Source organism: Polypterus senegalus, chromosome 11, assembly GCF_016835505.1.
Source record: "Polypterus senegalus isolate Bchr_013 chromosome 11, ASM1683550v1, whole genome shotgun sequence".
Classification (NCBI taxonomy): Eukaryota; Metazoa; Chordata; class Cladistia; order Polypteriformes; family Polypteridae; genus Polypterus; species Polypterus senegalus.
This window is the reverse complement of record NC_053164.1, coordinates 116,662,781-116,687,556: the sequence shown is the minus strand read 5'-3', so window position 1 is coordinate 116,687,556 and position 24,776 is coordinate 116,662,781. Positions and strand designations below refer to the sequence as shown.

The 24,776-nt window shown below is 38.7% G+C and overlaps 1 protein-coding gene across 1 annotated transcript in view; it reads left to right on the top strand.

Moving 5' to 3' along the window:
- si:dkey-220o5.5 (actin filament-associated protein 1-like 2) overlaps nucleotides 1–24,776 on the top strand; it is a 162,834-nt gene that overhangs the window by 104,189 nt on the left and 33,869 nt on the right. Inside the window, exons 5-6 of the mRNA XM_039769561.1 lie at nucleotides 18,353–18,449; nucleotides 18,571–18,782. Of these exons, the coding sequence (XP_039625495.1) occupies nucleotides 18,353–18,449; nucleotides 18,571–18,782 (309 nt within the window). The remainder of the gene's footprint in view (nucleotides 1–18,352; nucleotides 18,450–18,570; nucleotides 18,783–24,776) is intronic.

Below are 24,776 nucleotides of genomic sequence, written 5' to 3'. Positions count from 1 at the left end.
CTATCAACAGTAAAAGATAAGGAAAATAAAGTTGGAACTGAAATATTTAATTAATTAACAATGAATTGATTAATTAGATATTGAGTATTCCATTAGTACCCAATTCTTCACAAGTAATAGTTTTGCATACTACTGGGTATTTTTTTAGCAGTAGTTGAGACCTTTTTATCAAATTAAAGGCTTATGGAAGTCATCATCTTTTGCTGGTAAAGAGAAACTATTTTTACAGTATTATCTGAAGAATTTTCCATCTATCTTCTTGCTTATCTCTGTTGAACGTAAATGCGATCTTAAAAAAATTATTGTTTTGCCTCTACCCTTTGCTGTCTCCTTAAGTTTAGCTTCTTAGTAGAACTAATATCACAATATCTGACAGCTACAAATGTGATATGGGCTCTTCTTTAGAAAACACAAGCCTGTGAAGTTTCAAAGTCATTAGATTAGTCACACTATCCATTAAGTCTGTATTTGTGACTTAAGCATATACTGTAATGTGACTTGACCTCGGTTAATATGCTTAGCATGCTGTGTAATCTGCGTGGGAATTTCTTCACTGTTTTTGAGAGGGTGCCTCATGCATAAGATACTGAATATAAAATTTGGCTTGTCTGCTCCCACCCCAGTCGCTGTTCTCAGTAGCCTGTCTGGAGGAAGACTGATCGAAAAAACTCAATAAGGTTGCTGTCAAAAAAAGAACAATAAGTTGCTGTCATGACGTTAAGTTCTGGTAGATGATTTAGGTTAAGATTCTCAGCAATATTGCATTTACATTGAAAATTCTGGTAGACTTCCATCATATGACTTGTGGGACACAAACACAAAATCCATGAGATTTATGATTATGATGGTCATGTCCAACTTACTCCAGCCTCTTGAGGATGGTGAGGTCTGTAATCAGCTCCAGCTAATCCCCACCTCTGATTAAATATCAGCCCTCATACTCACAACCCTACTGTATGCCAGACACAAAAGCAGCATACTAGGCTGAGATAGTGAATTATGTCTGCAGCTCACACAGCTAGCATTGTTATCATCAGTGGTGGTACCCTTAATGCTCCATAAAAGCTTGCATATCTAACAGTGTTTCCCTCTCCATCCATTAAATTTGCCATCCTAGTTCAAGTGCTTGACTGATTCTGACACAAATGATTTCAAGGCTAAATTTGCTATCACAGATAGATAGTTACTTTATTGCTCTCAAGAGAAAGCTGTGCAATTGCAGTGGGTGACATGCAAAAACTATACAAACTAAACTCAGGATAAAGTATTAAGATAAAAAAGTTGGCTGTAATCTAATTGTAATTAACCATAATAAGAATGTCAGAAACCTAGACAGAGTTTATGTTGTAACATCTAGCGTCAGAGTTATGAAAGCCAGCAGGTTAACCAACATCCTCCTGTCTGCCAATGCCGTCACAGTGGTTAAGCAAGTCCCCAGAAGAGAGACTTTTTATTTCTGATTAATTTGGTAATGATTTTGGAATTTCCTGTTCTCATGCTAGTAGTTTAGCACCCCAACATATCATTGTATAAAAGAGCCTGACTAGCCACAGAACAAATGCATAAGTATTCTGGCCACAGCAAAGGTCCTGATCTGCCTCAGGAAGTGTAGTCAGCTCTGTCTCTTTTTCTATATGGTTTTTATGTTTGCAGCTCAAGGCAGATGTCTGTACAAGTTCAAATTTGTGTTCTTATCTACTTAAACCATCTCACTTTCTACTCCTTAAATGAACACCAGAGTCATAGAAGACCTGTACATCCTGAAGTCCACTATCATCTCTTTGGTTTTGCAGATTTGAGCTCTACATGGTTTTACCGACATTAGTGAATAAAGTCATCAAATTTCTGGGGTTCGTGATATGACTGTAAATAGGCTGGTGGGCCAAGAATGTGGTTTGATAAATAAAAAAGAAAACAATTCTTGAAAAAGAATCTGCCAAACCAGTCAATGACTCATGAAAGATATGAAGATCCATAATCGTCTCAGTAAGATACTGAGATGGAAGATACTGTCATAAGGTATAAGGGAACTTTGTGAAACTCATAAAACTGGCTAATGTACAGTGCTTATAAAAAGCATTCACCTGACACACACACACAGTTTTCAGATTTTATTGTTATATAACATTGAATCCCAGTGGATTTGATTTAGTTTATTTGACACTGATGGACAGAAAAAGACTTTTTAATGTCAAAGTGAAGTCAGATCTTTGCAGAGTGGTCAAACATTAATTGCAACGATAAAACACAAAATAATTGATTGTGCAAATATCCCCCTTTAATATGGCACACCTGAATTATCACGGGTGCATTCAATTGGGGTTAGAAGCCACATAATTAGTTAAATGGAGATCATCTTTCTGTACCCAAGGAGTTTCAATTAATTGTAGTATAAATGCACCTGAATCTGGAATGTCTAACTTGTGGTCAGTTAGTATTGTGACCTAACCTGAACAATAAAGAAAAAAGAATTCTCCAAGCAACCTTGTCACTGAAATGCACAAGTCAAGGGTTTGATACATGAAAATATTCAAGTCACAGAATATTCCTTGGAGTCCAGTTAAATCAAATTATTAATAGCTAGCCATGTGCGCCCAACTACGTTGCGCGTGTTAAAGTTGTCTGTGAAGGGCTCCCTGTTTAAACGCGGCTGCTAGTCGTGAACTGGGCCCTTCGAGGCACAGTATTACGATTTTTTATAAGGGAAACAAAATTACAAAAGAAAACCCTTGGAAATTGATTCGATAGGAACGGCCTACTATCACTGTCCGAATCGTAATTATGTGGTGGTGTAGGAGCATTTCTGCTTCTGTCCGTTCACAGTCCGTCTCGTTTTCACGATGCTGTCGTTTCCTCTCACGATCTCTTCTCAACCTTTCTCCAGTCTCGTAGATTGCTTTGTGGCAATCCAAAGAGTAAGGCAATATACACAGAGCAATGGTTATAAAAGGGGGACACATAGGTATCCAGGCTGTTTAAAGCATAAATAGGGATCACTTCACTGACATGTGAGCAAGTCACGGTACAACTCTTAGACGCGCTGCACTCGCCGTCTACAACGTAACAATAATAATTTCCGGAACGTGCTGTTACGTTGTCATTCATTTTACCCACTGTCTTTCTTTCATTCATATGTTACGTAGGCACGCATCTTTTATCTTCGGCAATCTCATTCTCTAACCAGGCCTCAGGAGCTAACCAGCGTAACACTGTCCACCACCCCTTTCGTTATTCCGGCACATTGTTGACATCCGTGAGTAACAACAATGTACTAAACTGGAAGGTGGTCTACGTATGTGTGGACAAACAAAGATCAAGATCTAAATGAAGATCTCTTTAGTCAATTTAAAGCACAACAATTTGTTTAGTTGAAATGTCTGCGTTTTGAGGTGTGACTGGAGTACTACAGTCTTCAGTAGTATAAGCCTGGAGGAGATTCTTAATGCAATGCCTATGTTTTAGCTGTCTTTCTACTGCCATCTAGTGCTTCTTCTTCTAATTCATTCGAGGACAAACAAAGATCAAGATCCAAATGAAGATTATAAATAGAGATGGAAAGAGTATGGCACATCTGAAATGTGCCTAGAGCGGGCTATCCACAAGAACAGAGTGATCATACCTGAAGAAGACTAGTGAGATAGGCCACCAAGAGACTTTGATAACTCTGAGGTTTCAAGTTACAGTCACTGGGATTTGAGATACTGTGGTTACAGTGACTGTTGCCCAGGTGCTTCATTTGTTGCGACTTTAAGGGAAAGTGGCAAGGAGAAAGCCACTGTTAATCAAAACTCGAGTAAAAAGATAGTTTTCTAATGTTGAGCTCTAAATGGTTCAACCTACACTAGTTAATAAAGTCAACCACCTCGCTTCTGTTCTGTTTCTTTTATCCTCCTGTTATACACCCCATAATCAAATTTATGAGAAATTTCTCATGTGGCTTGTCTCAGAATTTTGTTTGAAGTCTGTCCTACAGTATATGGAGACAATTAAGCCAGTTCCTTGGGGAGTGATCCTGTGTTGCTGACCACCTATTCTGACACTCAACTCTGTAGTGTAGCACTGCTTGCTTAAAAAAGTGTCTGTCTTCATTGACCTTAACTTATCCCTTAGAGTAGGTGCTGTATGGTTGTTACAGCCACTTGACCCTCAAATAGGTGCATGTCCTGTCCAGATTGGACAAAGTCCTGTGTAACAGGTAGATGTACTGATGCCTTTCCCAATATGTTCCTGATAGTCAAAATGTAGGGGTTCCTGTGCTATTTTTAATTGAGGTGTCTCAGTAAATGCTGTTCACAGGTTTTTCATGATGTGACACAGGACTATAGTCATTCAGGTCACCGAGGCTACCTTTTTGTGGAAGCTGAACCAGACAAAACATCTTCCACATGAGTTGGACATTTTCTAGGCTGAGGCTAAGACTGAATATGTGCTGACGAACTGCCTATAATTGCCATGCACACACCTTGAGCACCCTAGTGCTTTTACCATGGGGATCATCAGGAAGGTGAGGAATGACAGGAGGAGTGGTGGACCTATTAGAAAACATGTTAATCTCATTAGCCTTTTTAGTTATTCCTTCATTGGCAGCCCAGCTTCCTGTTCCAATTTTACCCACTGTCTTCCCTTTCCAAACATTGTTGTTCTCCCTGATCTTCTTCAATTTTTTCTGATCTTAATCTGGGATTTAAAGTTGGCCCATAAATTCACAGTCCTTCCACATACCAGGCGAACAAGTGACCTGACCATGAGCATCTGACTCTTGTTATCAGAAGAGGCACTGCAGTCATTGCATCATAAAATCTTTGCTTATTACACATATTGCCTTGATCTGTTCATTGGAATTCTAAGAGTAGTGTTCAGTCCTTTCTTCTCACATTTACTGTAACTGAGCAGTGTGAATATCCCTGCAGACTCATATTATTATATAAGGAGTCAAGGTCTCAGAAACCTGAAGAATTAGAAGTTTGCTACTGTATTAGTGTAGAAGCACAGATTTTAAAGAAAACGCCTAGAATGATTGCTCCAACCTCTTCCGTACCTCCTTCTCTCCTTCATCCTGCCTTTATTAAACTGTCTGGAATTAAACTAAATTGATGGATGCTAATATTTTTGAGCACTCAGGGTCATGACAGGACAGAAGAGTTTATGGAGTATATGGTTGTTTCTTTCCTTTGTTTGCTTTCTATCCCACTTGGCACTTACAGTTGCATGAGGTTCTTTCGTCTCTCTCTGGGAGACTCGCAAGTGGTTCTTTTTTGAATTCCTAACAGTACTTACTCTGGAGAGCCTTCAGGCTGCATAATTATTATCACATATTCCAGCAAGCAATGTGTTTCTCATTTAAGGCAGCATGCTATATGACCTTTTGGAGTTTATAGTATTGCTGGGGCTTTTTTGCCACATTCCTGTAAATCCACATGTGTTGTATAATATCTAGCAAAGTTCCACAACACACTGCAGGGTCTGAGCCTGGCTTATTCAAGCCTTCCTTTGAGGACATATCCAGCAGTGATTGAAAGCACTGTTTTAGGGAGAATAGGAGGGGAGGTTCAGTAAACATAAAAGATACAGGAAAAACTGGGATATTAGCTAAAAGTACTGTTTATTATCTTTATAGTATCTTATCAGGTCAATACCTTTGTTGCACACATTGCTGAATGTTTGGGAGCAATTTATATTTGAAAAGCAGATAATGTTTTCAGAAGTGAAGAATAAAGAGTACACCCTGTCAGTATCATTCCATTTTGATTATTTTTCCTTGAAACAGTGCAAAAAATGTCAGTAATCTAATTCTTTCCTTAATAGAATCTGCTATAGAATGGAATGGCCTTTTTCTCCTTTTGATGTCTGCTATGTGTTTCCAAGAGGTACAAAGAAAGGACTTTGCTTTTTCTTATGCAAAGACACAAAAACATTAAAATTTTTGGAGTAGAAGCGTTATCAGTCTGTTACAGTACATAGTCCATCCATTAAATTTCAAACCAACTTAATTAAAAGAATTAAAAGTGGATGGGTGACAAAATATAGTGTCCTTTTATAATAAATGCTTTGCTTGATTACAATAATATAACATGCATTTTGTTACAGTTGTATGGCAATTAGACAAAATGACTTTTAGAATTGCACAGTGTGGCAAGTAAAAAATTTCTGCAACAACTGAGGCTTTTTGAATTTCGTTTGGTTCTGATATCTGTTTTGATGTCTGTGGCAAGCTCAATCTAGGCATAGGTTTAATTTCCCCAAACTTTTTTCACTTACACAATAATTATTCATTAACTACCTATGCAATCCTATTGTAATTATGCATTGTAAAGTGATTGCTGGTTTATTGGACTAACTGTATGCTCATATAGTGTCGGAAATTTAATAACGATGAGAGTGTTGTACTTGTCAGACAGAAAAATTTTATTTAGTCACGAAGCCACAGCAGAGTAGGTATTTATGTAACTCACCACTACATAGTACTACAGTACTGGCTTCAACCACCGCTTTTGTTGTTTCAGAAAGGACGAGGCATCCAGAAACAGAGAATGCATATGCAGTCTTGTATCTTTACATTTTGTATATAATTAAAAAGATTGTATATGCTATATTTTGTGTATTTATTCAAACAGGGACAGATTAGGACATTTACTTAAATTATTACCATTCACTCAAAGGATGTACATATTGTCAATATATAAAATGAAATACCACTGAAATAGCTTAAGCTACAATAATATATATATATACATATACTGTATATATGTATCTGTATATATATATATATATATATATATATAATTGTGCTTGAAAGTTTGTAAGCCCTTTAGAATTTTCTATATTTCTGCATAAATATGATCTAAAACATCATCAGATTTTCACTCAAGTCCTAAAAGTAGATAAAGAAGAACCAGTTAAACAAATGAGACAAAAATATTATTCTTGGTCATTTGTTTATTGAGGAAAATGATCGAATATTATATATTTGTGAGTGGCAAACGTATGTGATCCTTTACTTTCAGTATCTGGTGTGACCCCACCTTTGCAGCAATAACTGCAATTAAACATTTCAGGTAAGTTTTGATCATTCCTGCACACCGGCTTGGAGGAATTTTAGCCCATTCCTCCGTACAGAACAGCTTCAACTCTGGGATGTTGGTGGGCGTCCTCACATTAACTGCTCACTTCAGGTCCTTCCACAACATTTCGATTGGATTAAGGTCAGGACTTTGACTTGGCCATTCCAAAACATTAACTTTATTCTTCTTTAACCATTCTTTGGTAGAACGACTTGTGTGCTTAGGGTCGCTGTCTTGCTGCATGACCCACCTTCTCTTGAGATTCACTTCATGGACATATGTTCTGACATTTTCCTTTACAATTCTCTGATATAATTCAGAATTCATTGTTCCATCAGTGAAGGCAAGCTGTCCTGGCCCAGATACAGCAAAACAGGCCCAAACCATGATACTACCACCACCATGCTTCACAGATGGGATAAGGTTCTTATGATGGAATGCAGTGTTTTCCTTTCTACAAACATAACACTTTTCATTTAAACCAGAAAGTTCTATTTTGGTCTCATCCATCCAGAAAACATTCTTCCAATAGCCTTCTGGTTTGTCCATGTGATCTTTAGCAAACTGTAGGTGAGAAGCAATGTTTTTTTTTGGAGAGATTGGCTTTCTCCTTGCAACCCTGCCATGCACACCGTTGTTGTTCAGTGTTCTCCTGATGGTGGACTCATGAACATGAACATTATCCAATGTGAGAGAGGCCTTCAGTTGCTTAGAAGTTACCCTGGGGTCCTTTGTGACCTCGCTGACTATTACACACCTTGCTCTTGGAGTGATCTTTGTTGTTCAAACACAGGATAACAATGGTCTTGAATGTCCTCCATTTGTACACAGTCTGTCAAACTGTGGATTGGTGGAGTCCAAACTCTTTAGAGATAGTTTTATAACCTTTTCCAGCCTGATGAGCATCAACAGCTCTTTTTCTGAGGTCCTCAGAAATCTCTTTTGTTCATGCCATGATACAGTTCCACAAACATGTGTTGTAAAGAGCAGAGTTTTATACATCCATGTTCTTTAAATAACACAGGGTGCCCACTCACACCTGATTGTCATCCCATTGATTGAAAACACCTGACTCTAATTTCACCTTCAAGCTAACTGCTAATCCTAGAGGTTCACATACTTTTGCCACTCACAAATATGTAATATTCGATCATTTTCCTCAATAAATAAATGACCAAGTATAATATTTTTGTCTCATTTGTTTAACTGGTTTCTCTTTATCTAGTTTTAGGACTTGAGTGAACATCTGATGATGTTTTAGATCATATTTATGCAGAAATATAGAAAATTCTAAAGGGTTCACAAACTTGCAAGCACAACTGTGTATATATATACTGCTCAAAAGAATTAAAGGAACACTTTTTAATCAGAGTATAGCATAAAGTCAATGAAACTTATGGGATATTAATCTGGTCAGTCAAGTAGCAGAGGGGGTTGTTAATCAGTTTCAGCTGCTGTGGTGTTAATGAAATTAACAACAGATGCACTAGAGGAGCAATAATGAGATGACCCCCAAAACAGGAATGGTTTAACAGGTGGAGGCCACTGACATTTTTCCCTCCTCATCTTTTCTGACTGTTTCTTCACTAGTTTTGCATTTGGCTACAGTCAGTGTCACTACTGGTAGCATGAGGCGATACCTGGACCCTACAGAGGTTGCACAGGTAGTCCAACTTCTCCAGGATGGCACATCAATACGTGTCATTGCCAAAGGTTTGCTGTGTCTCCCTGCACAGTCTCAAGGGCATGGAGGAGACTCTAGGAGACAAGCAGTTACTCTAGGAGAGCTGGAGAGGGCCATAGAAGGTCCATAACCCATCAGCAGGACCAGTATCTGCTCCTTTGGGCAAGGAGGAACAGGATGAGCACTGCCAGAGCCCTACAAAATGACCTCCAGCAGGCCACTGGTGTGAATGTCTCTGACCAAACAACCAGAAAGACTTCATGAGGGTGACCCAAGGGCCCCATGTCCTCTAATGGGCCCTGAGCTCACTGCCCAGCAGCATGCAGCTCGATTGGCATTCGCCATACAATACCAGAATTGGCAGATGCACCACTGGTGCCCTGTGCTTTTTACAGATGAGAGCAGGTTCACCCTGAGCACATGACAGAAGTGAAAGGGTCTGGAGAAGCCATGGAGAACATTATGCTGCCTGTAACATCATTCAGCATGAGCAGTTTGGTGGTGGGTTAATGATTGTCTGGGGAGGCATATCCATGGAGGGTCACACAGACCGCTACAGGCTTGACAAAGGCACCTTGGCTGCCATTAGGTATCAGGATGAAATCCTTGGACCCATTGTCAGACCCTATGCTGGTACAGTGGCTCCTGGTGCACGACAATTCCTGGCCTCATGTGGTGAGAGTATGCAGGCAGTTCCTGGAGGATGAAGGAATTGATACTATTGACTGGCCACCACACTTTCCTGACCTAAATCCAATAGAACACCTCTGGGACATTATGTTTTGGTCCATCCAATGCCACCAGGTTGCACCTCAGACTGTCCAGGAGCTCAGTGATGCCCTGGTCCAGATCTGGGAGGAGATCCCCCACAACACCATCTGTCATCTCATTAGAAGCATGCACCGATGTTGTCAGGCATGTATACAAGAACACAGGGGCCATACAAAGTGCTGTGTACAATTTTGAGTTGCTGCAATTAAATTTTGGCAAAATGGACTAGCCTGCCACATAATTGTTTCACTCTGATTTTCTTTGAATTCAGGGCTCTGTAGGTTGATCATTTTCATTTCCATCAAACGATGTGGCATCCTTTCGTTCCTAACACATTACCCAGTCTATATCAGTATAGATATCCAGGAGGATTTCTTTTTCCCATTGAAATCTGATGTGTTTTCAAAGTGTTCCTTTAATTTTTTTGAGTAGTTTATATATATATATGTAGTGAAAGAAACAGCCGGACACACAACGGAAGTTTGGGGCAACCACCCGTATAGTTTTCCTGGCTGTAAAAGGCTTTAAAGTAGAGTACAATGTGTATTGGTTAGAGTCCAAAACAGAACTGTTTAAGTATGGTGGATGCAGGGTTTTTATAGCTTGTTCACAGGAAGTGACTTCTTCGGGTGCCGGGACAGGAAGGATTTCTCGTGTTTGGTCTGCGGAGAGAAAAGAGAGAGGTACAGTGCACCCCGCCGTCCCCTGGCCTGTTGTGGAATTGTCATTTCCTGGTCCCTTTGGTTGACTCCAGAGCGTATGTGTGTGACAATATATATTGTTGCAAAAACTAGACATAAAAGTCATGAAAAGGTTTGGGGCAGCCACCTGTACAATGGTGTCCTGGCTGCAAAGTTGCAAAATGTATAACAGCACTGGTGTGCACAAAACAAGTCCAAAACAGAACTGAGGGAATAGGGAAAAGGTGGAGGCTTTTAAAGGGGAAGACAGGATGTGAGATCAAAGGGGTTGGGCTCATAGGGGTCTTCAGCCATAGGCTCAAGCACAGACAAGACAACCGGAGCTGGCAAGGTCTTCTTCCATAGGCTCTGACCTGGAAGTGACGTCAAGTGGGCCAAGTGGGATCTCCCGTGAATGGTCTGCAGGAAACAGAGAAAAAGAGTCAATGCACTCTTCCACATCCCGGTCGGATTTGGAATTGCCCTTACTCAAGCCCTTTAGCTGCCTCCCATGTGCATGTGTGTGACAATATATATATTGCAGAAGGTTTAGAGGGTAATCCCATTCATATGACAATGTAAAGCCTGTTTTGATGGTGCATTAAATGAAAGGCGCTATATAATGAAAACATTATAGACCATACACGTCTCCATTTGTTCTTCAGTACGATGACTTGACTAGTCCAGTTCAGGGTCACATGAGCTGTAACATGTACCAGCAGCATTGAGTACAAAGTGAAAAGCCAACCCTGAACAGAAGCCCCAGTCTTGTGAAGGGCACACTCACACAAGCAGCCGCATTATGGTGCTAGTTTAGAGTTAAATATCAATCAATAAAATAAAATTTATTTATATAGTGCATTTTACAATGAGTATTATCTTAAAGCAGCATTTACAGATTTCCAAAATTTAAACTCCAAGAAAAACGTCTAACATATCAGGGACAAGTTAGGAAATATGAAGTTCTAAGGCCAGCACTGGATAATAATTCATGAACAAAATAAAAGCCACCTATAATATTTTACACAGATTTAAAATAATACAATAAAGGTAATACAAGCACAATACTGTAGATACATTAAAATAAAATCTAAAAAGTCAAACGGGAATACGGAGTATATTGTGAATTTTGAATATTTACTTACAGAACTGGCTAAAGTAATGTTTTGAGCCTGATTTGAACATTGAGTGTCTGAATCTTGTACCTCATGCAAAAGATTATTCCATAAAACAGGGTGCTTTATAAGTGCTTTATTACAGAGAGCAGGTTTTTTATTCAAGGGACCACAAGATATCCAGGTGCTTGTGAATAGAGCAGCTGGGATTAAATGGTTACTCAAATTTTGAGGTCTAAAACCATGCAAGGCTTTATAAGTGATCAACAATATTGAATTTTACAGGAAGCCAGCGTAAAAGTGAGATGTCTGGTTTAATAAATTCATATTTGTTGGTTCTTGTAAGCACTCTGACCGCTATTTTCTGAAATGAAATCCATAAAGGGGCACTGAGGGGCAGGTACAGAGCAAATCATTACACTAATCCAATCTAGAAGGTAAGAAATGCACAAATAAGTTTAACAGCATCATGGAATGATACCACACATTTAAGTTTTGCAATATTTCTTAAGTTAAAGAAGGATAGAATTATTCTTAATATGGTTATCAAATGAAAGATCAGAATCTATAGAGACACTACTGTACTGGGAGTCTGCCTTCAACAGACACTGTACATTCGGATAACCTTTTTTAGCCGCTTCAGAACCAGGCATCTGCACCTCTGTTTTTGTCAGAGTTCAACAAAAGAAAACTGCAAACCATGTCTATTGTCAATCCGTCATGCTTGTGTTTTGGAAAATTGAGGCACTTTATGTGGTTTAACTGATACAGAGAGAAGAATATCATCCTGGCAGCAATGGAAGCTAATGTTATTCTTGTGAACTATATGACCAATCTGTAACATATACAAAAAAAAATAAATAAAAAACAGGAATGAACCAAGCACTGAGCCCTTAGAAAGCCCCTATTTGACCTTGGTTACCTCAGAGTTTGTATGTACAAACTGATAGTGGTCACTTAGATAACATCTAAACCAGGACAGTTCCTGCCCACTTACACCAGCATGCTTTTCTGACCTGTTGTAAAGTATGTCATGGTGTACAATATCAAATGCAGCGCTTAAATCTAATTATACAAACAGAGAAATGTAGTCACCATCAGTAGAGAGATTAAAATCATGAAGTCCCTGTACTATGCTGTTGTGTGAAACCTGACTGAAAAATTTCTAAAGATATTATTTATTTTAGATTTTAGAGATAAAGGGAAGATTTGAATTCGACAAGTCCACTAGGGTCAAGATTTGGTTTCTTAAGGAGTGTTTTAATAATAGCAACTTTTAAAACTTTAGGTGCAGATCCATAATTTATTAATGGATCTATAATGCTTAAAAGTGATTCACCAATAGTAGACAGAAGATCTTTAACACATTCAATTGGAATAAGATCAAGCAGTCAAGTAGATGAATTTGGTGCTGTAACTAACAAACTAAATACTGAATATTCAGTTTAGACAAAGAATTCTAATTGCTCGGTCTACTCAACAGCAGTCTCATTTGCTATTATGTCTGACATCGAAAAAGAAGAATAAGATTTATTATTAACCGAGCTTGAGAATTCAGCCTCACCCTAGATTTTGTTAACTTAAAAAAAGTTCATTAAATCCTCACTACAGAGCTCAATAGGAGTCTGTGGATTAATTGTTTCATGATTTTGAGTTAATTCAGAAATTGTATCAAGTAGAAATCTGAGAATATTTTTATTATTTTCTATCACGTTAGAATAATATGATGACCCGGCAATAGTCAAAGCATACGTGTAATTTAAAAACTGTCTTTCCGAGCTATATGAAAAACCTTAGTCAAGCTCCATTTGTACTCTTGTTTACCAGTGGTTTGTTTGAGTGTAAGGGTATAGACTACTTGCGCACCCATGGTGTGAACTTTTTTGAACTAGCTCTTTTTTTCTTTCAATGGTGCAACCAAGTCTAGTGTATCTTGCAATTTAATTTCTAAATTTCTAGTAATCAGGTCTATTGCACAATTCTCTATAAGCTTTGAACAACTAGATACTTTTCACTTTTTCCACTAATCAGTGCACAATTAATTCTACTGTGATTCAGTGTTGTGTAACAATAAAATATGAACACTTTCAAGGGGGTAAATATTTTCATAAGAATTGTGTGTGACTGAAAAAAGAGGGAAATGCAGAAACTACATTATACAACTACTGTATACTGTATGTATGCAAAGCAAAAACACCTAATCACTACATGTCTGGTAATGTGATCAAAAAGCAAAATGCTACACTGGTGAAGTTAAAATATTATTGTATAAACAGTAAATAACATAATATTCTAATCAAATTCAAGAGAGTGAAGTGTCAAAAATTACCCAGGCAGTCTTGGACACAAGACAAGAAACAGCTCTCAACAGGGTGCTAGTCCATCGCAGAGTCCTGCCACACACAGAGACAGTCACATTCATACTGGGCAGGTTTAGAACCGGCAACTAACCCATCGCTGTCTTTGAAAATGCAGACACAGGGAAGATCTGCAAACTCTACAGAGACAATGATTGGGTATAGTATTCAATTCAGCAGCACTATGCTACCATTATATTGAAATATTATCAAGATCTCCTTTTTCAATTGTAAAATTTATCATTATGCATTTGCTTTTACTTTCTCATTTGGAAATTATTTTTTTTAATATTCCTTGGATATTGTATGTATATACCGTAAGCCAATTGTAACAAGGGAGGTGGCAGTCACCAATAGAACTATAACATGGTTCTGACATGTTATGAAGATTCCTCAGGCAAGACTGAGCTTCCTCATTAAGTCCACATACGACACCCTCCCAAGTCCAGAAACATACCTTTCTGGTATGGCAAAAAGGAGAACTATCATCTCAGTGATGCCCAGATACCCAGCTAGCAGCACCTTTTCCTCAGGCAGCAAGACAGTGTTGATGCATGACTGGTATCGATGGTATTATGACTGAGTCTTGTGATAAATGGCAGTGGTTTTGGAAGAACAAAGATGCAAAGTGAATAAGACCAGCATGTCTATATCCCAATGCCTTTTGCAATTCATCAGGCGAGGTGCCAGTGCACAAAACATCAACCAGAAAGAGTGGTTTGTACTGACACTGGGCTGCTAGTGGAACATGAGAGTACTAGTCTAGTGACCTAGACTAAATGCTGAAATTCCCATTTGAGACTGCCACAAATTCCCTATGACCAGATATCGCCCTTTTGTCCACCTCTGCCAGGACAAGGGTCATGGTTGAGCTCAACATCCCTTGGGAGGAAGGTATGGAGGCAGCCTTTAAGAGGAAGAAGTACAGTGAGGCGCCCATGGCACGCACAGAAGCAGGATGGAAGGCCTCTATTTTTCCAGTAGAGGTTGGCTGCCAATGCTTCGTTGGAAAATCCACCCAAAAATCTCAGAATGTACTTGAATCACTGAGTCCAGACAGAATGAAGACACTAAAGGAGCTAACTGAGTCGGCAGAGCAAGGGAGTCTCTGCCTGAGGATCAGAAGGAGAGATGCAAAGTGGGATAAAATGGATCATATTGTCAGGTGCATGTAGCAGTAGGGAGACATCCCCATCGCTGCCCCATCACTAGAAGATGTTCTTGGTTTAAAGGGGTGAAAAATCTGTGCAGGGTGTCCATGGGAGACCCGATGTCACCTCATTTAAGTCAACTGGCCTCCTTTAAGTTAGATCCCTGAAGTAGTTCTGAGAGCATTTCTAGTCTCCTCTGAAACGTTTGTGTGTCAGGCATAGCCCTATGAAGCCCCTGGGGTTTATCTGCCCAGAGCTCCCTCTAGCTTCAACAGGTATCCTTGCCAGATTGCTGTCCCATTTTTAACAAAAGCTCCATACAGCCCTGCCCTACTACTCTACATTCTGCTCTAGTTATACTTACATACCATAAATATTTCAAATGACTCTCTTGTCTGCATCTCCATCTGCCATCCTTTCTGTGGCTGGTGAAGATTGTCCTCCCAACCAGAATGATATAGGCCCTGATACCCATTACCTTTAATATACAGTATATACTTTAGGTCTGCTTATGGTTATACATTCTTGCATTAGGACAGTGGTTTTCAAACTGTGGGGCGGGCCCTCCTAGGGGGGTGCGAAGATGTGAAAAAAAGAAAATAAGAATCGAAAATATGAAAAATACATCTATTGAAACCAAAACAAATTAACTTAAACTACATTCTGATACTAGAAAAATAAATATAGAGTTAGATAAATGTTGATAAAAGTTAAGTAGGTATAATAAAATATGCATCTATGATATATCATTAATAAAAAAGAACAAATTGGTATTAGTGGGCTCCTTTCAAAAAGCGTTAGGGGGGGCGATTAAAACTGTTATGAAAACTCGGGTCGCAAATACTTAAAGGTTGAGAAACGCTGCATTAGGATATCAACTGTGCATTTATAATAAAATAATTAAAAACTTTACAGAAAACTAGACTTAAATTGGTCTGAAACATCACAGTCGTGGACTATGAACAGCTTCAAAATCTGTAAGAACACTTTATAAAAGCATAAGACCTGCTTAAACAATCCTAATATTTTGAAGTATGCCAAGCTCTGTTTCAGTTTCACTACATTACACAGTGTAATCCTAATAATTCTACTTTTAACATAAAGTTTAATGTGCTACAGCCCTACCCACCTGTTTTCTCAGGTTATTTCTATAATGTTTAAGATGCTGACATTCTTCTACATTTGTCAATCACAATTGTAATTTTTATTCAATGCTTGTTAACCTGATGATATTTGAAAAATGGGATCAGCAATACATTAAAAATGACTTCTTTTTGTTGTTTTATTTTTATAATTAGAAATGTGATAGATCTCTGGCACCTTCTGTACTGTCTAGCGGTTCTTCGAACCGTGTTCATGGAAGTGTTCCAAATTAGAATACTTTAACGTAATATTTGCTTTCTGTTGATGCTGGCACTTTTTAGAGCCTTGGTGTTTTGAAAATATTTATTATGCATTTGAATTTTCACATAATCTACCTTGGCATGTTGCCTTATTATGTGTTAGGCCTTTTTAAAGGAAATTGAAACATGGCATCATTGTACAGTACTTAATGCAACAGGTGCTGTATAAGGTAAGAATTTCTATCCTACTGCTGTAGTGCAAACTCATCACAAAGCAGGCATTGAGGTTATCGTGTCACAGTGTATTTAAATACATTAGGGTTGCTTTAACTAACTAAGCTTGCCACTGCCTGTAGTTTTTTTACTCCCAAGCTCTATTATGGATGCACATTATACCAAAAATAGTAACAACCGAGCCATTCAGTGAATTCTGGCTCTGTTACTTCTGTTAGAGCTACCTCTGGTCTCTCGGTACCACCATGTTCCCACATTCCCTTTAGAGTTTATGCCATGTGCCACTGTTGATCACCATTAGGGTACAACATAGTTTTTGAGGCCTAGTTTGCTTCAGGCAGGTTTTTTCCTTCAGAAGCTGGCACAGGGCAATCAGGAATGCTCCATTAAATTACCACTTGTCTTTGATTTACTTTGCAGATTGTATGAGCTTCATGTTTAGCACATGTTAATTAAGATAATTGAAGGCAGCTGTCCTCCTTCTCCCATAATTCAATAGCGGGGCTGCTGTTTCAGAATTTTGAAGTTGCTGAAAGTGGTCTTGAAGGGCAGTTTGATCCATTCAACCTGCATAGAGGAAGATGTGGAGCGTAAAAGGGATCAGTTTATACACACAAATCACAACTATGGGGTTACAGTACATTTGATGGCATTGATTGAAAACATTTACAGTAGTAGTTGACTAAATGAAGAAAGGTGTGCGCAGGAGACAACTAACTGATATCTGTGAATATAATCGAGAGTGACCCATAATACCTGTTAGAAGATGATCAAATTATGGATATAAAAATAAATACTATGGTGTGAACACAAAAAAATACTCAACAGTGCCTGTTGTAAATATTTTCTTTATTCAAAAAGATACTGTATGACCAATTTGTCATTTTTATTTATTTTTTTATTATTATTTCCTAACTCTAAATTGTTTTGTGGTTGCAATGTCTTTCTAACTGTAAGACTTAACTCATCTCATGACTTCAGACTCACTGAAATGTGGAGTCATGGGTATTTTTCTGCTTTTGTAATCTTAAGAATAACATTCAAATTATATGTCTAGGATTAGTCTTTACGGGCGGCACAGTGGCGCAGTGTGTAGTGCTGCTGCCTCACAGTTAGGAGGCCTGGGATCGCTTCCCAGGTCCTCCCTGCGTGGAGTTTGCATATTCTCCCTGTGTCTGCGTGAGTTTCCTCCGGGTGCTCCAGTTCCCTCCCACAGTCCAAAGACATGCAGGTTAGGTGCATTGGCGATTCTAAATTGTCCCTAGTGTGTGTTTCGTGTGCGTGTGCCCTGCGGTGAGCTGGAGTCCTGCCCAGGGTTTTTTTCCTGCCTTGCGCCCTGTGTTGGCTGGGATTGACTCCAGCAGACCCCCTTGACTCTGTAGTTAGGATAAAGAGAGTTGGATGGATGGATGGATTAGGCTTTACTCCACAACGCCTGAAGCTGCCAAATGGCTCTTCTTCCTTGAACCTCTGGCAGCTGCTTCATCCCAGTTCTGAATTACAGTCTTTAAGCATGGATGTCCATAAAGCTTCTTTCGAAAATTCAAGTGCTGTCTTTCCGCCACAGGAATTTTCTGTTGGGAATGCCAGATGTTACACCTTTAAAGTAAGCAAGCCTGGTGCTGGCACCATGTCAAATACATACTTTTCCTAATGTAATTTGTCCTTGGCAAATATTTTGTTTTGAAAAACTAATTGTAATTGAACAGCCACCATCCCTACAGACCTTGGCATTACCAAAGGGACTTGTAATGGTGCTTTATTCTCATGTTTGTGGGTTCTGTTTACATATCCCGGCCTTCATCCTCATTTTACTTTCCACCTTGGTACCCTTTTGCTAATCCGTGGTTGGGGACCACATTTTTTTCTTGGAATAAAGCTGACACTTTAGAATAAGATGACAAGATTTGATAGACGAAATGATCTTCAAAATTTTCTATGTTCTTGTATCTACAGAGCAAGCAAAATTACATCACATCATTTGCATCAGAAAGTTTTGAGGATGACTGTTACGAAGAAGCAGAACCTTTTGTTCCAGCGTCTCATTCCACAGGTATAATCAGATCACATTTTGTCATAGTGTACGTTCAAATTCGTCCTTTGACCAAATTGTTCTCCACATTTTGTGCAATTTGTGCAAAGTTTTGTTATTTTTTCCTGCATGATGCATGTAGAATGCCTAGATTCTGACAGTAGCCACTATGAATCCTATGGAGAGGAAGAAGATGACGATGTCAAGGACCGTGCTCATTACATCCAGTGGACTGCTTTACAAACAACTTTGAAGCCTGTGGCCGAGTCCCGCATCTGTGGCTTTCTCTGGCGGAAGAAATGGTTGGGGCAATGGACCAAGCAGCTGTTTGTTATCAGAAACCACTTGCTACTGGTAAGAAAAGAAATAAATTGGGCCAAATCTGTAAATAGACACAGAACTTTACAGCATACCGGCTGATGGTTTGCAGTTCTGCTGAGGTCTGGCCACTGTGGTTGATATGTTTATTGGAAACGGAGCAAATGAAATGAGATCTCTGGGCAGCATATGCAATGTTTTCACCCTCAAAGCATGCAAGGTGATCTGAGTGGGATTTGTCTGTCAGAGAAATGGTGGAATTTGGCCAAAAAGCTTACTGCGGAATGATGCAGCTGACTGATCCACACACTGTTCTCTTAAATACACTGTCCAGAGCTGAATTCAAGCTGTTTGACATATCTATATGTACGGGGATAACCAAAGCAGACATTACCAGCACAAACTCTGTTTTACTTTCTTTTAAATTGTTTTACTGCATTTACTTATTAAGAAGGGGAATGCTTGCGTTACAGATAATATTCTCGTACAAATATTTGTCTTTTCGTATACAATAACAATAGAACTAATGAACATTCCAATCAGCGTTAAAATGAAAAAGTGAGGCTATCAAATATAGAGATTTGAAAGGATCACCGTTAAGTAGGTGTTGCTGGGTGTTATTTATGATTTAAGTAACAAAGTTTTCCCTTTTTTTTATTTTGAGGAGGGTGGCTGTTGGAATAGAAAATCACTGCTGCCACCTTACACCTTCATGGACCTGAGGTCCAATGACAACCTAGACACTGTCAGTATCCAATTTTGCACATTCTTCCCATATTGCCTTGGTCTTCTCTGGGTTCTCCATTTCTATTCTAAACCTCAAACACATTTTTGCGAATAGAAATTCTGAGAAAGGGTGCAAGTTAAGGATTGTCCTCAAAAATTCTCCAGAACTTATTATCCACATACTGTACATTTATATGTCAGAGGAGGTATGTGATTCAGTGATCATAATCTTGGACAAAGTCCGCGTGGAGTTTGTATGTTCTTCTGATTCTCCCTATACTCCATTTTTCATCCCAAATCCTGGGGACATCCAATAAGTAACTCCAAATTGCCTGATTATGAAGAAAATGAGTGTACTAGGAGTGTACTCTGCATTGGTTCCTATCTTATGCCAATGATAGTTGGGATAAGCACCGGTTCTTTGCAGCTCTGAAATGCAAAAGGGGTATAAAATGGATTGGTCAGGTTTATTCAGATAGTTTCTTATGTAGAGCAAAAACATGGTCAGTTAGTGATAAGAGGAATATGTAGTTACAGTGCTTTCCTTTTCTTATTTGTGAAAAACTGTTTCAGTATGATTAATATATGTTCACTGCAGCATGGCAAAGATTTATTTAATCTTCTGGTTTCTCACAAGATTTTAAACTGCTGGATTTGATCTAAATGATAAAAATTGTCTGTGGATAAGTGGCTCGGTGCTGCAATGATAGCACTGCTGCCTTATCGTAAGGAGACCAGAGTTCATTTCCTGCATGGAGTTTGCATGTTTGCCCCTTCTCTGTGTGGGTTTTCTCCAGGAGCTCTGGTTTCCTCCCATATGCCAAAGACATGCAGGTTAGGTGGATTGGCGACACTAAATTGGCACTAGTGTGTGTTTGCAGTGTGGTTGTGTATGTTTGCTCTGTGATGGACTAGTGTCCCATCTTGGGGTTTATTCCTGCTTTATGCCCTGTGTTAGCTGGAATAGGCTGCAACACCCTGCAATCCAGGTCTGGATTAAGCAGGTTAGAAAAGGACATGACATAATTGTCTGACATACAGTTAACTATTAACTAGCAGTAACTCCTTTCTATACCAATTTCTGCATTTGTGATCAGTTACATTTAAAGATATATTTTGGTTTTATCTGTAATTCCTTGCTGCATAATTTTATCTCATAGATATTAAACTTCAGCATAAATCCATGGTGGCAGCACTGTGGCGCTGCTGCCTCGCAGTTAGGAGACCCGGGTTCGCTTCCCGGGTCCTCCCTGAGTGGAGTTTGCATGTTCTCCCCGTGTCTGTGTGGGTTTCCTCTGGGCGCTCCAGTTTCCTCCCAAAGTCCAAAGACATGCAGGTTAGGTGGATTGGCGATTCTAAATTGGCCCTAGTGTGTCCTTGGTGTGTGGGTGTGTTTGTGTGTGTCCTGCGGTGGGTTGGCACCCTGCCCGGGATTGGTTCCTGCCTTGTGCCCTGTGTTGGCTAGGAATGGCTCCAGCAGACCCCTGTGTTCAGATTCAGCGCGTTGGAAAATGGATGGATGGATAAATCCATGGTTTGCAAGTAAACACCATCTCATCTTTTGTGCTTAAACACCTTTTTTAAAAAATAAAAAATAAATAAATAATAAAAATAAAATAAAATTAATAAATAAAAACAGTAGCTGTAAAGAGATGCAATTGTTTGTTCTTTTTGCAGTGAATGAGAAAACTAAACCTAATGTTCAAAATTGAATATGGGGTCTTAAACCATTTAAATGATAATAACTATCAAATGTACCACCAAACATTGCAACATGGTGTTTTTATGTAAGAACTGTGCTCAAATTCACTGCCTGATACTGTATGGTGTGATTGGAATCTGAGAACTTTAGATACCTTAGGTGCATTAGACATTGTGAAACTATATGTTTAAGTTAGATTAAATAAAGGTATTAGTGGTAGTGACACTTTTGGGAAATGACAGGGGGTGCTACAACTACTGTTCTAGATCTTGGAGGACCCACAAATGAATACAGTTGGTTTCGTCAATCTTGGAACAGATCCCTAAGCCACTAGAGCAAGCTAACATAGGTTTGCAAGAATGCTGGAAGAGGGCAACTACAGTATGTCCCCTGTCAAACTCAGTGCTATAAGGAACATAAAGCATCTGGTACTGCTAGGGAGAGCTCCTCCATGGCCCTGGCAAACATTTTAAAGTAGATTTTCTAACCTGAAAGTATTCTGAAGGAGTTACCTGAAAGCGAGACTTAACCTCCTTGGCATTAACCCAGTGCGTGACTCCAGGCATTGAATTCAATGTAATTTCAGTTATTCCTGAATCAGACTCGGTGTAATGATCTGCATTACATTTTTAAGCTTGAAATATAATAAGAATAATATTCTGCAGCCATTTAGTGGATGAAATAACATCATGCTGCAAAAAAAATCATGAATATTACTGTGCATTTTGACACTGGTAACTCAGTATTCATGACTGGCATGCAAACAAGAAGCTATAAAGTACTTTTTAGAACAAATGAAAACTAAAACATAAGTGGAATCGAGAAATAGTGATGACAATTTGAATTGGTCATCAGATGTTGACACTTGTCGTGAAACTGATGCATAAACCTACAGCATTACAACAACAACAACATTTATTTATATAGCATATTTTCATACAAAAAAATGTAACTCAAAGTGCTTTACAAAATGAAGAATTAAAAAAATAGAAGACACAATAAAAAATAAACATAAGTCAACATTAATTAACATAGAATAAGTAAGGTCCAATGGCCAGGGTGGACAGAAAAAACAAAAAAACTCCAGAGGCTGGAGAAAAAAAATAAAATCTGTAGGGATTCCAGACCAAGAGACCGCCCAGTCTCTTACTGTACAACTGAACTGCCATGATATGCCCTGTGACTTCAGTCCCATGACGCTGCAGTGGGTTGCAAGTAAGTAGGACAAACAGCACCCCTTAACTTTATGGAGTGCTTGTCCCTTGGCATATGGAGTGTATGCACTTTTATTCTCATAAAAGGCACCCATAAGCTAATAGTGACCACTCAGTATCATCAGAGGTTGACGACTGGTGGGGTCATCCTTGCTGAACGGTACACATGTCCCTTAACTTTCATACTTACCATCATTCAGATGTATAATGGATTAAACGGTTCTGCTTATCAGATGAAAACCTAGAAAAGTACTGTACATTCCAAAAAGAGGCCCAGTGCAGCATTTGTGAAACTTATACTTTAGTTGAACTGAGAATTAATGTTAAGTGTTAGTGATGAAAGAACGTTAGATTTCATATCCTATATATAGAAAAGAGGGCAATATCACTCTGTCCTACAGCTAATACAGTGAAATGACTGATAACATCGCCACGTTCTGCTCAGCTAGACAAGAAACAGATAGAACTTTATTTGTCCCCGGGGAAAATTAGGCAGTTGGCAGCAGAGGCTAGGAGGTAAATGATTAGTGAAACAAGGTGCTTCCCCCAACAAAAACCTTTTGTATAATTTTCTTTGAATGCCTCACGTGATGGAGCATACACAAAAAGTATGGTTCAGCAAAGAAAAGGATGAGGGTATTTACCTCTCGCCTCTAATAATTGAAATTTCATAACATGACCATGGTTACTCTACTTACGAGTCGATATACCCACAGTCTAAATTACATTTCCTATAACAATATCTATTTTTATCATAAATACAATGAATGTCTAAACACCAGTTCCAAGTGTTTCAAAGCTTTTGGTAAATGTCACACCCAGCCTTATTGGTGGAGATGGAACTAAATTTTCTTCCACTTTTGAGTTCACAGCTATTGATTATTTCTCATTTTGCAAAGTTACAAAGCCAAATTAAACCGTGCAGTATTTAATGGAATACTTTTACTCATTTAGATGTTGAGATGTTGATATTGTCCTAAGAATTATATTAGAAGTAAAAAAAACTTAATAACTGAATATTCAACCCTTTGTTTTAACAACCTAATCTGGACAAGTAATTCAATTTTCTGGAGAGACTACACTAAATAAATTAATAAGGTACACCTATGTTAATTTCAAATCTGCCGTATTCAGCTTTATGAGTGCACAAAAATATCTCACAGACTTTGTGAGGTCTCACAACAACAATAATATTTATTTATATAGCACATTTTCATAAATATGATGTAGCTCAAAGTGCTTTACAGGATGACGAAAGAGAAAAAAGAGAAAATATAAAAATAAAATTAGGGAACACTAATTAACATAGAATAAAAGTAAGGTCCGATGGCCGAGGATGACAGAAAAAACAAAAACAAAACAAAAAAACTCCAGATGGCTGGAGGAAAAAAAAAATCCGAGGCCACAAGACAGCCCACCCCCATCTAGCCATTCTACCTATCATAAATGACCTCAATCAGTCCTCATGGTTTTCAGGCTTCACATGGAAGAATTTGATGATGATGGTCATGTGGACCTCTGGCCTTCAGTCTATCAAAGTAGGGAGAGCATGGTGCTTTGATCTCACAACTAAAACAGATCAGATTAGTAATGTTGTAATAAATGCCAAGGGGATGGCCCTGGAAATAAGAATAAAGTTATTATAGGGGGAAAAAGGGAGAAGGCTACAAGAAAGGCCAACAAAGCTTTGAACCTGTATATGAGACAGGAGCATCATGAATTCCATTGTTTAACATGTACAAACACATGGCACAACCCAGGTCAGGCTCTGCTAGCACACTGAGCAACTCGAAAAGAAGGTCAAATGTCAGAGCAGTGACCATAAGGACAGCTACTACACTGACAAAGACTTCTCCGGCTGAAATGGGAGAAGTTACTTAGACAACAACAATGTTTTCAAGTTACTTCACAGAATTGGCCACATTAGGAAAGTGGCTAAAAGAGGGCCACTTCTGACAAAGACCATCATTATGTCTGGTGTTGGCTAGTGACAGAATCCAAAACTTATTGAAGGACAATTTTGTGATCTAATGGGACTAAAGTTGAGCTTGTTGACCCAAAAGTAATGCTTGGTGAAAACCAAATGCTTTCCATCACCCAGAATCCCTACCATCAAGCATAATGGAGTCAGCATAATGTTCTGGGGTTGATTTTCAAAAGGAAGAAAAAGCAAACATGTTGTCATCAAGGGCAACATGGATGGAGCCAAATAGAGGCAAATCATTAAGGAGAATTGGTATCATTGTCATGCAGAGGTTTAGGACAGTGATTCACTTTCGAGCAGGAAAACGGTAAAAGCATTCTTTAAAAATATCTAAGAAATGGCTTGAAAAAAGAAGGTTAGCATTCTGGCATGGCCAACCACACCCCAGACTTAAATCCAAATGA